Genomic DNA, 16,901 nt, shown 5'->3' on the forward strand with positions numbered 1-16,901 from the left:
TAGACAGTTTTGGTTATAAAAAAGAGATAAGAACCTCCTCCCCATACCAAACACAGAAGCTGCTAGGTACTTCCTTTACTCTTCATCAATGGCAAAAAATAGCACTCTAGGTCTCCACGGCAGACCCCACCCTACCACTGATGGGGTGTCATTTAGGAATCACTGAACGGTACACAACTCAAATCACATAGAGCAGCAAGTATCTTAGACCAAAAATCTTGTAGCCATACTCTCTGTACATTCCTCCAAGAACAGGGTATGTTACAGAATTAAAAACTGAATAAATGCAGTAAAGGTAAAGATCCATTAATGGAGAAAAGAAAACCAAAATGGAGAAAAGAAAAGCTCTGATAACTTTTGCTTAGCTTATGAATCTTACGAGTACATAAGGACCAAAGTTGATTTCCATGCCAACAGAAATATACTGATAATTAACAAGATTAAACCACAAAGGAACTTCCACTCCATATTATTATTTTTATTTTTTCACATTTAGATGATACCTTAGTGTAGAGGACGGCAGAACAGGGATGAATTCTTAACTAAGTCATCCAGGTTTCTTTCCTAAAGAAGCAGCAGTCTCTCCTTCACTCATGTTTCTTAATTATCAATGGTCACCTTCTATGGACAGGTCTAAAGTGGGTGGAGAAGGCGGCAGACAACACTTTCCACTCATCACAACACTTTCTAGATCAATAAATTGTACATATGTCACAAGTACCCAATCAGGATGTACTGGGAAGAGTAGGATCTCACAGCTTACTGGAAAGGAGAGAGAGGGACAAAAGAATGCCTAAAGACACACATCAACCACCATTAAAGGTCCTCCTTTGTTCTTTACTACATGAACAGTTGCAGAATTTCAACCTGTCGATTGAAATTAAGATCACTATACCTAGAAATACCTTCAAGTACTAAGTAAGACTAGAGAAGGAAGGAAGGGTGGGAGAGAGAGGAGAGCATGGGATGTAAAGAAAAAAAACATTAGCGAAGCTATTCCAATACCCCACACCGTGTTGGAATTTGAATTTAATGAGTTCAGGTTTTTCACATGATTTCAGAGAAAGAAGGATAAAGTATCTTATCCAGAAATGTTAACCTAAAACAAGTATTTGCTAGAAGGCAGGGCAGACTGATTTGAATAACATATTCCCCTTAAGTACCAACTAAATTGCACTAGAAAATATTGGTTTTAAGGTCCTTAAGAGAGCCAAGGAATAGGAAAATAAATGTACCTCCAACCCACTCTTTACAAGCTACTTTTGGGCTCCAGTGAACAGTCTTGGAAAAGGGATATTTATAAGGGACTTCTAGAAAGCAAGAGTTCAATAACTGTTTAACACTAAAGCAAAATGAGAAGGAGCTAGGTTCACCATCTCCTAGAAGCAGCCCTATTTTGCCAGACTGGCAACAAATAAAGTGCTCAGCCCTGGCAACTGTCAAGCTATTGAACATCAAAGCAGACAGCCTGCCTCTCCCTCCCCTAGGGACACTGTTCCAAAGCTGACTTTGGTGTTTTGTCTCCCTACAAGAATTCGGCCAAGCATCTGACTCTACTCTCCCATATTATTACTGGTATTTCTCTCATCTGCAACTAGAGCAGCTTTTGCTAAGTGACTCTCTCAAGCACCGTTTATCACCCTCTCCACAGTCATAGCTTAATCCTTTAATTAGTTTCAATGCCAAAAACTAGGATTTCCTGAGAAGTGTCACAGGATGTGCACCAAGCAGCAGGGGCCAAGGCTTAAAGTTGTTCAAGAGTTTCAAAGAATGGTTGCTAACGCACAGCCAGGAACAGAGAGCCCTAAACAAAAGGAAGAAAGGAGGCCAAGTGCCTTAGAAAAATTAAGGAACTGAGTTTTATTTATTTCTAAAAGATTTTATTTGAGAGCGAGAGAGAGAGAGAGAGAGAGAGAGAGCACATGATCAGGGGGTAGGGGCAGAGGGAGAGAGAAGCAGACTCCCTTCCAGGACCCTGGGATCATGACCTAAGCAGATGCTTACCCCACTGAGCCACCCAGGCACCCCAAGGCACTGAGTTTTAGAGGGTGCCAGCTCACTGTCAGGACAGAAAGTCTTCATTTGTCCAAAGACTATCCTACTGTCCTTTGGGGCTGGAACACCTAACAAGCTACTTTTACTCCAAACTCAGGGATGAGGAAATCTGTGTACCTCGCTCAAGCACCCACCACCTTCAGACGAGAAGGGTCAGCAAATAAGGCAGTTGCTGGTAAAGGCGAGGCTTGGAATTAACCTAGTAGTTGCAGAGGTGGAAGACAAGGACCTAATAAGTTTCACAAACTAATTAGTATTGAACTTTTTAAAGTTTATAGTGGGCAAGGCCATCTGTAGGTTATGCACTAAAAAATCTGATTCTGAATTAATAGGCCATTAAAAAAAATGTGAAACAAAAATAAATGCAACCAGACTTAAAGAGCCAACCATGGGTCTCTGAATTCTTAGTTCTCTTTCTCCCCTCTTAATTGGTTTCTGAGTTCTCCACTCATGCCTCGGATTCATTCAGCAAGGATCATCAGCTCTCTAGAAGAAAGCATAAAGGGATCCAGACTTCCAAAAACGATGAAAACTGGCAACTCAGTTTTACCACCAAGGTCCTGTTCCACAAGCCAACATGTCCCTTATTTTTCTTTCAAAAGAAAGAGACCCTATGTCTGGCTTTCCAATTTCCTTTCCTTCCCAAGTTACTACCTCTCAGTAGAGCAGTTCTTGGTTCTCTTTGGTGTAAACAAGCCCAAACAAAGAAATATACAAACAAATAGCCCTTAAGTCCCTTAAAAATTAGTTTGCATTTTAAACTGAGGTTTTCTTTAAAATGCACATTCTAGGACCTTGTCCACCAAGACTGGGTAGTTTGGTAGAATGGACTAGAATCCTCATTTCTAACAACAGTGGTGCTCAACCTGGCTACACATTAAGATCTGGGGTGCTTTTAAGTAACACCCTGCAGGGGCCTCACCCCCCAGAAACTCAAACGGTCTGCAAGGGGCCCTGACATCAGCAATATGACTAATTTTGAAGCTTTCCTCTATGAAAGCAACGTCAGGAACCACCACACCAACAGTGCCTCTGATGCAACGCGGTCCCATGGACAAAGTGTGAGAACAGAGGCTCACAAGAGTACACCTGAATGAGGTCTTTCTGAACCTCGCTCTACCACCAAAGCAGATGGCAGGCAGAGTAAAATATTTAGATAATTAGAAAAACCATAGGTGACTTTTTTTTTTTTTTTAAATCAATTCCTCTTCAGAAAGCTCTTCAGAAGGGTATCTGGTTCTTAATTGAGAACAGAGTCCATCTATCTTCTCACTTATTTATACATATTAAGTATTCTTGTAGCAGTAAATCGCAAAGTTGATGAAAAACTAGGGTGAAGTCTCCTAGACAAAGTCCTCCGAAATACTTCTGGGGAAAAAAACACTTCTAACCATGTTAAGGTTTAGAAAGTTATTCTTCTTCAAACAAAACAGAGCCTGGATTATAAGGTTCACAAATTACAAGTCATAAGAAGAATAGGTTGAAGTAATAATGGTCGTAAGTCTCAGCTAAACAATAACTGAATAAATCAAATTGTGGGGGGAAATCTTTAAAATAAATTTGATTATGAAATAAAACTAAGGTAACTCACCCACTTCAATCTTAAAAAACAAACAACTCTGACTTCACAGTACTTTAAGAATTAGTTTCTTTATATCATCTTACTAAATCTCCAAAATGAGGGCCACATCTAGTAGAGGGCTCCTTTCCTGTCCTAGGGGAACAACCTCAAACTCCTTATTTATGTTTTGTCTTAAGAACAATATTCTACTAAATGAACAAGTCTACATTTGTTCAAAGGTTAGCTCCGAGGGCTGTTGCCTGTGGGCATCTTACTTAATAGCCAGCTTCAAACAAACTCTGAAACAAGACACAAAAGGAGAGACCAGTCTTGTGGTGAGAAACTTCTATTAACATTTGGATTTGGAAGAAAGAAAGAAACTGGAAGTGGAAAAAGAAACACACTCGAGCAACAGAAAGCTCTTGAGTATTCTGAACAAATTTCTGAAGCGGAGAGGGAGGCTAAGAGGGTTACTGACCCACAGAGAGGAAACAGATAGGTAAATGCCCCCAAAGGGCTTTCATTTGTATGGCTGATTACTCAGAACTATATTTAGCTGTGTTTTGGAAAATTAGCAAACCAGAAGTCAGAAAATTAGAAAGGTTAAAAGGTCTGTTTTAATAAAATGTTAAATATCCTTACTGCAACTTTAGAAGAAGAGGATGGAGTTCAAGAAAGCCACGTTCTTTCTATTCAGAGACAAGATACTGAGAAAACTGGTACCATTTGTGGGTGCAAATTTCTCCACCAATAGAGTGGTCGTATTGCTTGCTGACTTTAGAAAGCTTAAGCCATTGGTTTAAAAGCCCTTTGGGCTAGATAATAACGAAGCTAATTTACAAAAGGAAAATCCTTCTTTTCCTTTGATAGCTGGTAATTTACTAGAGTGATAAGCTTCTATCGAAAAAAATCTGCTTAGAAAGATTGATAAGGAACGTAAGACTAATAAGATCTGAGTTGGCTTCAAATAATTAACTGGTTTTAAGGAAGTTTAAGATTTTGGTCAGGGGGGGAGGTGGGCAGTGGGTGGTGGTGGTAAGGAAGGAGCTTTTTGGAGAGGAGACAGAAGGAGGAACCGGAGAAAAGGGGAAGCTGAACAAAGGAAGAATTTGCCTGTGTCTCTGAGACCAGCCCTTCTCTGGAATCCTATCCTTACCACTAGACTGGATGTTTTTTCAAAGGCAGAGATCATGTATTGTTCAACCCTGCACTGCTCAACTGCAAACCCACCACAGGATACAGAGTAGATGCTTGATAAATGTTTTATAAATGTGGACTCCAGTATTTTTTTTAACGGCATCCTAGGCAGTCAGTTATAAAGAAAGGAGGTAATCTAGTCTGACTCTCAGTGTCAGATACACTGCTAAGCTGTAAGTAAGAAGAAAAATGTGTTTATGAGAAAACTTGATTTTTATTTACATGAATTTCTAATAGTGAAATAAACAAATTAGGTAAAAGCAGATAAATAATAATAAAGAAGAAAGTGGAACCAAAACAGTCCTGGGCTCAGAAAGCACAGGACTTGGAGGGGGGTGTCCAGGCTCAGCCGGTCCACCAAACATAACAAGGGGATGTAAAAGCCATCAGCCTCCTGCAGAGAAGCAGGAAATTCTCCCTATGCCTGCCCCTCCCCCCCAAAGATTGTTTTCTTTAACAGTTCTGCCTCCTTAGCATGGGACTCCTGGAATGCTTCCTTTTATTTCTTTGTTTTTAAAGTTTCTCAGTTCTCCTAAATCAATTTTTGACAGTTCCTGGGATTCTCAAGATGATCATTTAACACCTCATTAACAAGTCTATTATAGGAATTAATTCAAATGAGCCCAAACTAATTTTAATTAAACCTCAATCTGCCCAAGGTATTCCTTTTTTCTCTTACACCAATAGCCGCCTAAATAGGCCCAGTTCTTTCAAAATTAAGAACTACAAAAAGTGCAGTTTTCTGGAAAATTACCTGCCATTTTTAAAAAGATTTTATTTATTTATTTGAGAGAGAGAGCCCGTGTGTACTGGAGCAGGAAGGAGGGGCAGAGGGAGGGAGAAGCAGACTCCCTGCTGAGCAGGGAGCCTGAGGACACAGGGCTCCTCCATATCAGGACCCTGGGATCAAGACCTGAGCCAAAGGCAGATGCTTAACCAACTGAGCCACTTGTCATCATTTTTAAATCTACCTAGTAAAATGTACCTATTTATTTTGTTCCATGATTTGGCCATTTGGTTTAACATTCTTCTACTCAAGCAACATTCATCTATTCAAGCAACCATTTTCTAATAGTTATGGATCATGTGTGCATCCATCATTCATTCATTCATTCAGCAAATTTATCAAAAGGCTACTGGATGTCAGACACTAAGGTGGGTGCTGTGCATGTTATTAATTACATCTCTGGAAGAAATAAAATACAGCCAAGCACAGCTCTGGAAAATGGAAAAGCACAACTTTAGTTTCTTTGCTCAGACATGTTTTGTCTTGACTCATAAATAGATCTTACAGCTAAGTTTCCATTACTGGATGGGTGTGTGTGTGTGTGTGTTGTGTGTATGAAGTAAAAGCTAGAATTTCAAATGTCTAGTGGAATTTGTCTGAATTTCCTTGGTGTCAGTTTTCTACTCACCAGCCTGTCCTCATCCCTACGTCCACAAGCAGGCTGGCAGCACACCTCCCACCCACCAGTCCTTCACTTTGGTTCTGAGGTAAGATGCCTCCCAGTGTCTACTCACCAACCTAGTGGCATGTCCCTCTCTTCTTTGGGAAAAGGATAGCGACTGGAGGGAGAATGCAGGAAAGGTGTAAGGAAGAAAAAGGAGTGCTTACAAAGTAGGGTAGGGGATGGATCTCAACTTCCCTTGCATGCTGTAGCTTTCCTGAAGGCTCTACATTCTGGGCACCGCAGAGCAAATCATCTTCTCACCAAAAAAATGAGAACATTGCTTAACAATCAATCGTGTAATATTTGTGTGTATGTTTAAGCCTTACTTTCAATCGTATTTTAAGCAAGATTTATTTCCATATAAGTTATTCATGTAGCATGGAATCTGATAACAAAAAAAGTCTAACTCATAAAAGTGACACATTCATATGGTAAAATAAAATTCTAGCAGTACAGAATATTAAATACAAAGTACAGAAGTCCCCCCTCCCCGCCTTGGCCAGCCACCTCCACTCCCATCCCAGGAAGCAGCGCCAGGTTCTCCTTCTGGCATTTTTGACGGCTAGCACTACAGTGCTGAATCCACTTTCCCCTCTGCTTCTCCTCCCAGAAACCCTGCGTGGTAGTGTGGTGAGAGAGCTGTGCTCCTGCTCCTTTCCATGTTTCTTTGACTAATCACCACCAAGTTTTGTCATATCACTATTTTTAATTCTAGTGGCCAGTCACCTTCCTAAACCTAAAGACGATTCCTTAACGTAAAAACGTGCTGATTTATAAACAAGATAGTATCTACTAACTGTCCACCAAGTACATAACAGAAACTGATACACTTCCATGTCCCTCACCTTCCTTTAGCCCCTTTCTACACCTCCTGTCTGCTACTGTTTACACTGTCAAGGTTTTTGTTCTTTATATCTGGTTTATAATCACTGCTAAAGTTTCCATGCTTTACCTGTAACTGACCCTACGAACTAGAAACTAACTGAAAGCAATATTATGATTATTTACCCCACTTGTATTAAACAAAAGAAAATCTTCCAAGTGTCAAAGCTAAGTGATTTCTCTCTCTCTTTTTTTTTTTTGAAGATTTTATTTATTTGACAGAGAGAGACACGGCGAGAGAAGGAACACAAGCAGGGGGAGTGCGAGGGAGAAGCAGGCTTCCCGCGGAGCAGGGAGCCCGATGCGGGGGGCTCCGATGCGGGGCTCCATGCGGGGCTCAATTCCCTGAGCTGAAGGCAGATGCCTAATGACTGAGCCACCCAGGAGCCCCTGATTTCTCTTTTTTTAACCCCTAACAATTCAAGTCACATTTTAATTTTGATTTAATGCAGACGAGTTGTTCACCCATTTCATAGCTCATCGTATTATCATTACAAAACAACTATTTCAGATCCACTAATTCTGGCTTGGAAGGGAAAAAAGAGAAAAATCATACTAAGGCCAGAACTGGAGAGAGAACAGTAGCCCCTGTGAAAACATACAGTGCCATAAATCCTACATTCTGACACAGGTCTTATCTTTGCTTAGAATAGAATAGATGTTAGTGGACAACCTTAAAACTCAACTGGAGTATTTAATGACAAGCAAATATTTATATTTTAATTCAAGACTAATCTGTTTTATAGTTACCTATAAATCTATTTATAAGAAACTAAGTTTAGCTTCTCTATCCTAATCTGATTTATAATGTTCCTCCAATGATTCTTAGGCTCCATTTCTTTTTTACTGATGAAATACACCTGCCAGTTAGAATGGAACAAATGCTTCCCAGGCATGGAAAGTGAGCTTACAAATGGTTGCTTCTGGTTACAAGAGGACCTGGCTAGGGAGAGCAAAGTCCAAACCACCTGTATCATCAAAGTATGAAGATTTATCCCACTAAGAGAAAGTCAGTAACAGCATCAAGTCAAAAATACATTTATATTTTTTAAACTAAATTATTAATCTTAAATCTAACATACATTTTTCCCCCAAGTCCTATTATTCTAAGAACATTGATCAGTATACATGAGGCTTCAATTCAAGAATAATCCTATATAAGTGAATGAGGGATCTTATCCTCTTAGGTGTATAAATTTCTTAAGTCCTCAGCATTTAAGAACACAAAGAATATAATAAGGGACTAAATCATAGGTCATTAACTCTTACAATGCCTCTCTTCAAGGCACCAAAGTTATTATTCATTTAACCATCTACCAAGCATTTACTGGATGCCTACTATGTGCCAAACACGGTTTTAAACAGAAGCAATAAAGTGAACACAGCGGCCAAAACTCCATGTTCTCATGGAGTTTATAATCCACTTTGGGAAGGTAGATAACAATTTTGTGAATAATCAAGTCAAACAAACCATTACTAACTCCAAGTTCCTGATACAGGCACTATTTAAGATGCAAAGGAGGAGCAAGACAAGGGTCCTCACAGGGGAGCTGACACCAACATGCAAAAACCACATAAAGGGTTAGTGAGCTTTCACACATTATACTGTGATATCCCTAAGATACTGGTTGATGATCTATGTCACCTGGCCAACAAGCTTTCAGAGTTACTGCCCAATACTACTGCCTATTAACTGAAAGTTCATTTTCGGGAAAGTGTCCCTCTTTCTAGAACAGTATTATTCTAATACTTTATTCCGTTTCAGCTTTGTATTACCAAACATGTTTGCTACAGGTACAAAATAAAGTGTGGATACTACTAAGATAACAGAGGACTCAGGGGTGCCCAGATGGTGCAGCTGGTTAACTGTCCAACTCTTTTATTTTTTTTAGCATCCAACTCTTGATTTCAGCTCAGATCATGATCTCAGGGTCCTGAGATAGAGCCCCGACTTGGGGTCAGTGCTCAGCATGGAGTCTGCTTGGATTCTCTCTCCTTCCCCCCATCCCCTGCCACCCCCCATGCATGCTCTCTCTTTTCCAAAAATAAGTAAATAAATCTTAAAGAAAAAACTTAACACAGGACTCAAACTTCAAGACAAAACCAAAAATTATTAGACACACTGAATGCGGCAATAATAAACTTTATATGCTCGTTGGAATTGTGAGGTAGCTACACAATCAGTTATGAAGAAAAGGACCAAAATCAAGTAACAAAATACTTGAGACAGTCAAAATTATAATGAAAATGTAAGGCTTAGAGATTTCCTTATATGTTCGGTATTTTAGGACTGGACACAAACTATAACATCTAGCAGTTAAGTCTACTGATTGACTTGCATACACACTTTAAACAAAACATTGTGTTCGAACATTAAACACTGGCTCTGTGAGACAAGATCATAAATTTGTGACATTATAAAGTTGTGAAATAGGGCTTTTGGGAGAAAAAGGGTATTAGCACAAAAGTCACAGCCTTTCAGCTCCCCCCCATTTCCAATTCACAGCACTATGGAAATTCAATGAGAGACAGAAATATTGTTGCAGCTCAGATGTGAACCTGACTCCTTCCAGGCAAATTTCTTCAAATATAGAAACTGAAGAACAGGGGCGCCTGGGAGGCTCAGGCGTTAAGCGTCTGCCTTCGGCTCAGGTCATGATCCCAGGGTCCTGGGATCGAGCCCCACATCGGGCTCCCTGCTCCATGGGAAGCCCGCTTCTCCCTCTCCCACTCCCCCTGCTTGTATTCCCTCTCTCGCTGTGTTATCTGTCAAATAAATAAATAAAATCTTTAAAAAAAAAACAAAAAGAAACTGAACAGTGCAGTATTAAAATGTATGGTTCTAGAAAGCCTAGATAATCCAAAATGAAAATGAAAAATACCCCTAAAATAAATCATGCACACACATATATAATCATACAGAAACACATGACACCAATTAATTGATTCATACAAAACAGGAGAAGAAAGCAATAAACACTTGCAGAAGATATATTTGACATGGACTAAAGAAAAGATTGTTTGAGGCACAAAAACATTGTCCATACGGGAAAAAACTCATAAATTCTACCATATCAAAAAGGAAAACTTTTCTAAAACATAATTATTAGAAACAAGATTTAAAGAAAAGCCAATTTTCTCCCAGTTTGAGAGAAAACAGTAGTAAAGAATTATTCTTCTCTCCCTCTGGCCCTCCTCGCTGCTTGTGCTCTGTCTTAAATAAACAAAATCTTTAAAAAAAGGGGGGGGGCGGCGCCTGGGTAGCTCAGTCAGTTAAGTGGCTGCTTTCTGCTCAGGTCATGACCTCAGGGTCCTGGGATGGATCAGGCTCCCTGCTCAGCAGGGAGTCTGTTTTTCCCTCTCCCTCTGACCTTCCTCCCTGCTCCTGTTCTCTGTGTCTCAAATAAACAGATAAAATCTTTAAAAAAAAAAAAAAGAAAAAAAGAATTATTACCCAGAATACATGAAGAACTCCTAAAAATACCCATCTAAATGAATGGCCAATCTGACTACTAATCAGGAAAATAGAAATAAGAACTACAACGAGGGGGCGCCTGGGTGGCTCAGTTGTTAAGCGTCTGCCTTCGACTCAGGTCATGCTCCCAGGGTCCTAGGATCAAGCCCCGCATCAGGCTCCCTGCTCAGCGGGAAGCCTGCTTCTCCCTCTCCCACTCCCCCTGCTTGTGTTCCCTCTCTCGCTGTCTCTGTCAAATAAATAAAATCTTAAAAAAAAAAATAGAAAGCATCTAAAATACCAATGACCTATTTTAACCCCGAGATAACTGACTCAGTATATGACTCAGTGATGAGGCACAATATGGAGTCCATTATATTCCCAGGTAGGTATTCCCTTGTCTCAATGAGCTTTAGCATTCCCACATGTTCTACAAATGCAGGGACATCTGTGGTCCTCTTTTGCTCACCTACTTTCTTCATAGGTTTTTCTGCATGTCACAGGACATTTTCATTAGCAATGTGGGGAAGATGACAGAAATATTGCACAACACATTTAACAACTCAAAGTGAACAGGAGACCAGGTCCTATCAGGAAAAGAGCAAAAGTACAACTGCAGTAGACTCCACAGCCTCTTCCCCAGACTCGTGCCCAACTGAAAACATCTTTACTGGTGTGCTCATGACAATTTATTATAGTGGGTTTTGATTCAGACAGTTAAATATCATAAGCATTTCTGCCAGTCATCATGGCAAACAGTGAGCCTTCAAACAGTGAGGGATACTGACACTATATGGATTCGGTCATAGTAAAAGCGTAAAAGTACAGAAAGAGACAATTTCAGAATAGTGATTATCTCTGGGGAAGGGGTGAGAGAAACAGAATCAAGAAAGGACACTAAAGGGAGTTTTAGCTACCTTTTTCTTTTTAAAAACTGAGATAAATGGGGTGAGATATTATCATTAAAATATGGGATCATGGGTACATTATTTTCTGTACCTTTTCATAAAAATATGAAGGACCAATAACATTCTTAACCAGTCTGATGCACGCCAGAAGCCTGCCAGCATTAATCAGCCCACAGATTCAAAGGAATCTGAATTCAATATTAAACAAGAATCTGAATTTTATTTTAGGGCAAGAGAACGAGTGTGTGTTTTTTTGTGTCACCCTAACACCCTTCACAAGTATGCCCCCCATCAGAACTGCCACCCTTTGAGCCTCTACCCTTCCCCACTCAATCATTCACAATCCCTCTACGTGAACTACTATGCTCAGGCCACAGTGGTCTCCTCGCTGTTACTGAACACAGAGTGGCCTCCATCTCCAGGCCTTTTTATCCCTGGATTTTCAGGGCCAAGTCCTCACCTTCTTCAAATTCTTGCTAAAAGTCTTACCTTCTCAATGACTGCCTTATTTGAAATTGCAAACTGGGTCCCCAGAACCCCTGATCACCCATCTTCCCTACTTCCCTTTTTCCCAGGGTACTTATCATTTTCTAGCACACTGTATAATTTACTTCCTACACTAGAAACCCCATTATGCAAAAACTTTGGGGTGTTTCATTCTTGATGAATCGCAAGTGTCTAGCAATAGCACCTAGCACACAGAGGGCAAATACTTGGTAAAGTGATTAATAAAACAATTTCTCTATGTTACAGTACTCTCTGGGACTGACAGAACAAGCCACTATCCTCTGTTATCTCCAATACTCCACAAGTATATACTCCTCTCAAATCATCTGCTTGTATGCCCATTTCCTGTGGATTCTGATTCAGAGTCTAACACAGAGTGAGATACTCAATGTTTATGGAATGAATGAAATTCAAGGTCTTGAACATAAAAGATTAAGTTTCACTCAGGGCAGGCTGCTTCTACTATAAACTCATACTCAGGTAAATTAATTGCAGGTACCTCTTTTTTTTTTTTTTTAAGATTTTTATTTATTTATTTGACAGAGACACAGAGACACAAGAGAGGGAACACAAGCAGGGCCAGTGGGAGAGGGAGAAGCAGGCTTCCCGCTGAGCAGGGAGCCTGATGCAGGGCTCAATCCCAGGACCCTGGGATCATGACCTGAGCCAAAGGCAGACACTTAACGACTGAGCCACCCAGGTGCCCCGCAGATACCTCTTTTTAAAGGTCACCTTAAGGCACAAAGGGCTGCTACTTGATTCACACTTTCTTTCTACTACAAAGACAATAAAAAGGTGCATTTAATGATGCCATAAAAATAAGCATTACCTTACACACTCAAATCTAAAAGAAATCAGGTCAAATGTAATTAAGATCAGGTAGCCAGATTTAAGAGAGATGGTACTTCTCTCTACTTTTGGTTACATTTTTATTATCCTCTATTTTGGCAGAGAAGCAATGTAGCCAAAAGAAGTTTGCCTATACTAATTAAAAGTTTTAGAGAGCAATTTTTTAAAATATATAAAAGCTGGTAGTGGCAAGTCGTAAAAATGGCCACAAAATCTTGGACCCACTTTCCATTTGATGTGGAATCTGATTTCCCATGCTCTGCAATCTAGACTGGCCTTAGTGACCTGCTTGTTAACAACAAATCAGCAAAGGTCATGGGGTTTCAGCAGGTTATTTGGGAACACTTGCTCTGAAGCATCCCCTCTGGATTCCCAGTCACCATGCTATGAGGAGCCCATGCCTCATAGGGAGGACATGTGAAGGTGCTCTGGTCAACAGCCTCAGTTGAGCCCAGTGTTCAAGTCACTTCAGCCCAAGTGACATGGGAGGGAAGAAGCCTCCAGATGATCCCAGCCCCCAGCCATCTAAGTCCTCCCAGAGGCGTGAGTCTTTCAAGCTCAAGCCCTGGATATTATGGAGCAAAGACAAGGCATCCCTGCTGTGCCCTGACCGAATTCCTGACCTGCAGAATCTGTGAGCATAACAACATGGCTGTTGTTTCACACCACTAAGCTGGGGGGGGGGGGCGCATGTCAGAGAGGCAATAAATAAACTGGAAAATGAGTGCTAACCCAAAGCCTATAACTAATTACCACATTTCATTTTCTCACCACCAGCAGAGCCTAGATTTCATTACTTAGTACAGATAAGTCATTTATGCAGAGGTCACATATCACACAGATCCACGTTCTAGGACAGGGCAAAGAAATTACCCAAAATTAACTCTTGATAGCTGTTAGCCATTCATTTTAGTCACCTTTCTGTACGCTGAATCAATAAGGTTGATGCACCTATGTGAAGTAACTAGATAATTGCTAGCTATATAAGTATATATCTCAGATCAAAACACTACTTCTGTTAACACCATGAGGAAGGAGAGAAGATACCGTAGCTACTGTTAAGAGGCGGTTACTCCCAAGGCTCCATGCTGTGTTCACAACATGAATGAAATATTTTCTTTCCCAAGGAATCAATTCATGAAACTGAAAATGATCAACACTTTGAAGACTATTTCCAAAAATCTCTTGCTAGAGATAATAAGGATATACCACAGATCAGAAAAAAAATATTAAGGAAAAATTCTGATTTAAGAAAACAGGTTTGCATCCATCAAAATCAGATTACTTTCTTCTTGTTTTCCAATACAAATCAAAACAATCTTACCATAAAATTTATATAAATGAAGAGTGGAGAGCTCAAAGCTGACAGTGTAAAATCTTTTACAAGAATAAAACTCATTTTAGAAGCATTTAAAAAGCAAGTAAAATTAATGTATGTCTCATACAATGGAAATACTTTTAGAAGTAAAAAAACAAAACAAAACAAAAATCCCAATTGTTCTAACTTTTCTGCAATCAACACTGCCCTCTAGTGATGCAGAATAAAAGTAAAATAAAAAAGCAAGTACCACATTTTATTTATTGTTCATTTCAGTGTGTTTGTCAGAGTATCTAGTTTGGACTACAAATTCCACCAAAGAAAGAATAAACGAATTCAGGATGACTTTTATTACCTATTGTTAAATTAGAAACTCTTTAAAAAGGCATTAAATCAAGGACATTAATACATGCAAAGAGCAGCTTTTAAATACAATGGGAATGAAACATCGCTACACAGTGAGTTACATCTTCATACATAATTCAGGAAAGACCCTGCAACTTAGACCCTAAGACCTTAAGACCCTGCGAAATTCATACGATTCTGGAAAGACCCTGTGCCTTATCACTGAAGACTTATGAAAATAGGTAGAACAGTAAGATTAAATAAAGCATCACCATCTATAGCCAAGAAAATTCAACAGGAAGCAAGCCAGGCTAGTTCTCATGGCAGATGTGTATCAAACACAATGAAAAGTGTCCGGAGCAACCAAGGCCTCACACACCTGACAGTTCTGCCCATTAGACTCCTCATTTTAGGAAAAAAGTTTGAGGAAAAGAGCATGTTTAGTTGCTAAGCATTTACTGAGCAGAGGAAGTTTTCCAAGAAAACAGAGACTTACCAAGGGTCGTGCCATCCTGCCCCATGATGCACTTCATAGAGGTGACAATCTGTTCCACGACAGGTGGTGACAGTGACGTGGCATACACAGCACTGTGAGAATGTGTCCGCAGATAGTCTATCAGCTCCTGGGGAGTTCACAGAAGCAAGGCATTAGAGGGAAAGCTGAATTCTCTGCAATGTCACTGAACTCCTTCCAGGTGCAAGCACACTCTTCCTCCCTTCAACACCACTGGAAGAGGGACACTAATCTGAGATGCAGAGGTCAGAGGATACTATCAGCAACAACTGCATCGGACACATGCCAACCTCCTTAGGCTCAGGCTGTGTTTTGTTTTTTAAACATGCCACAACAAGAAAGAAAGAAAAACTAGTTTTAAAGAAGCCCTCTAAATTTGGAGAACATATCGCTTAATGTTATAAACAGATCTACAATGCTGAATTAAAGTGCTTAGATTACTTTTCAGACACAATAATTTACTTATAACTACTACAAAAAATATCATCTGCATATTACCCTATACCTGCAAAGCCCTGAGTAACAGAAAGACAGTTCTCTAACATCAATTTTAAAGGGATTAAATGTCCTCCAGATACACATTTATAAAATGATATAAATATGGCAGGAATTAAATAGAAATTCACTGGGTCTTTCATGAGAACAGGAAAGCCATCTCATTGAAGAAAGAAAAACTTTGTATGTCAGTTACAAGGAGTCCAAAACAATCAGTTGTATATCCTTATTCTCTCCTTTTAACTTCACTAAATCTTTAAATAAAATGTGCAAAGTAGCTTACATACCAGAACTCAACAAGGAGATACAAAATAGGACTGTAAAACAGTTTATCACTTCAAAAACACTAAAAACTGAACAAAAGCCACAAAAGCATAGATATACCAGACTTAAATGATGTCCCAGATTATTACTTTAAGTCCTTTGGTTTAGCAATAAATTTTACCAAAAAGCAAGCAACTTTCCAAAGTGAGCCTGGTCCCATTAACAAAAATTTGAGGTAAAAATCTATCAAACTTGACTAAAACCACTAATGAGTTTTCTCTAAAAGGCAATCAATTATTAAGAGAAAGTCCATGCTTTAAGTTTCCCAATGTCAGGTTTTAAAAAGGAATTAAAGATATTTATGAGCTCCTACTACATGCCACATACAAGTATTTGACAATGTATTTTTATTAATACTATGGAGAGTTTTTTTCTTACAGTAAGTTTTATTGAGATATAATTCACTTTTCTAAAGTGTACAGTTCAGTGGCTTTTAGTATATTCACAGAGCTGTGCAACTTTCATCACTAATTTTTTTAAAAAATTTAATTAATTAATTATTAAGTAGGCTCCACGCCCAACATGGGACTTGAACTCACGACCCCAGGATCAAGAGTCACATGTTCTACCAACTGAACCCCCACTATCTAATTTTAGAACATTTCATTATCTAAGAAAGAAACCTCATACCCATCAGAAGTCACCTTCCACTCACCACATCCCCTCAGCCCTTGGCAACTACGAACCTACATTCTGTCTCTGATTTACCTGTTCTGGATATATCACATAAAAGAAATAATACGTGACCTTTTGTGACTGACTTCTTTAAATTAACACAATGCTTTCAAGTTCATCCATGTTGTAGCATGGACATACGCTATTTTTTCAATCCTTACTACAATCTTATAAGTTGGGCATATTCATCTGTTTTACTGATAAGGAAATGGGAAGGTTAAATGCTTTGCCCCAGGGCTCACAAAGTTAGGGAAATATTCAAACCTAGGCCTCTGTCTCATGGTTCAACCATTTCCACCACACCACATTGATTCTCAAATGCCTCAGAATTCATTACACAATTTTTAAATTGAAAAGCACAATGCC

General features: G+C 39.4%; 1 protein-coding gene across 1 annotated transcript in view; it reads right to left on the minus strand.

The window, feature by feature from the left end:
• SPTLC2 (serine palmitoyltransferase long chain base subunit 2) overlaps positions 1–16,901 on the minus strand; it is a 101,629-nt gene that overhangs the window by 33,533 nt on the left and 51,195 nt on the right. The window contains exon 9 of the mRNA XM_025869543.2: positions 15,024–15,150. Within this exon, the coding sequence (XP_025725328.1) occupies positions 15,024–15,150 (127 nt within the window). The remainder of the gene's footprint in view (positions 1–15,023; positions 15,151–16,901) is intronic.

This window comes from Callorhinus ursinus, unplaced genomic scaffold, assembly GCF_003265705.2.
Source record: "Callorhinus ursinus isolate GAN/ISIS: 27379988/994484 unplaced genomic scaffold, GSC_fseal_2.0 scaffold8, whole genome shotgun sequence".
Classification (NCBI taxonomy): Eukaryota; Metazoa; Chordata; class Mammalia; order Carnivora; family Otariidae; genus Callorhinus; species Callorhinus ursinus.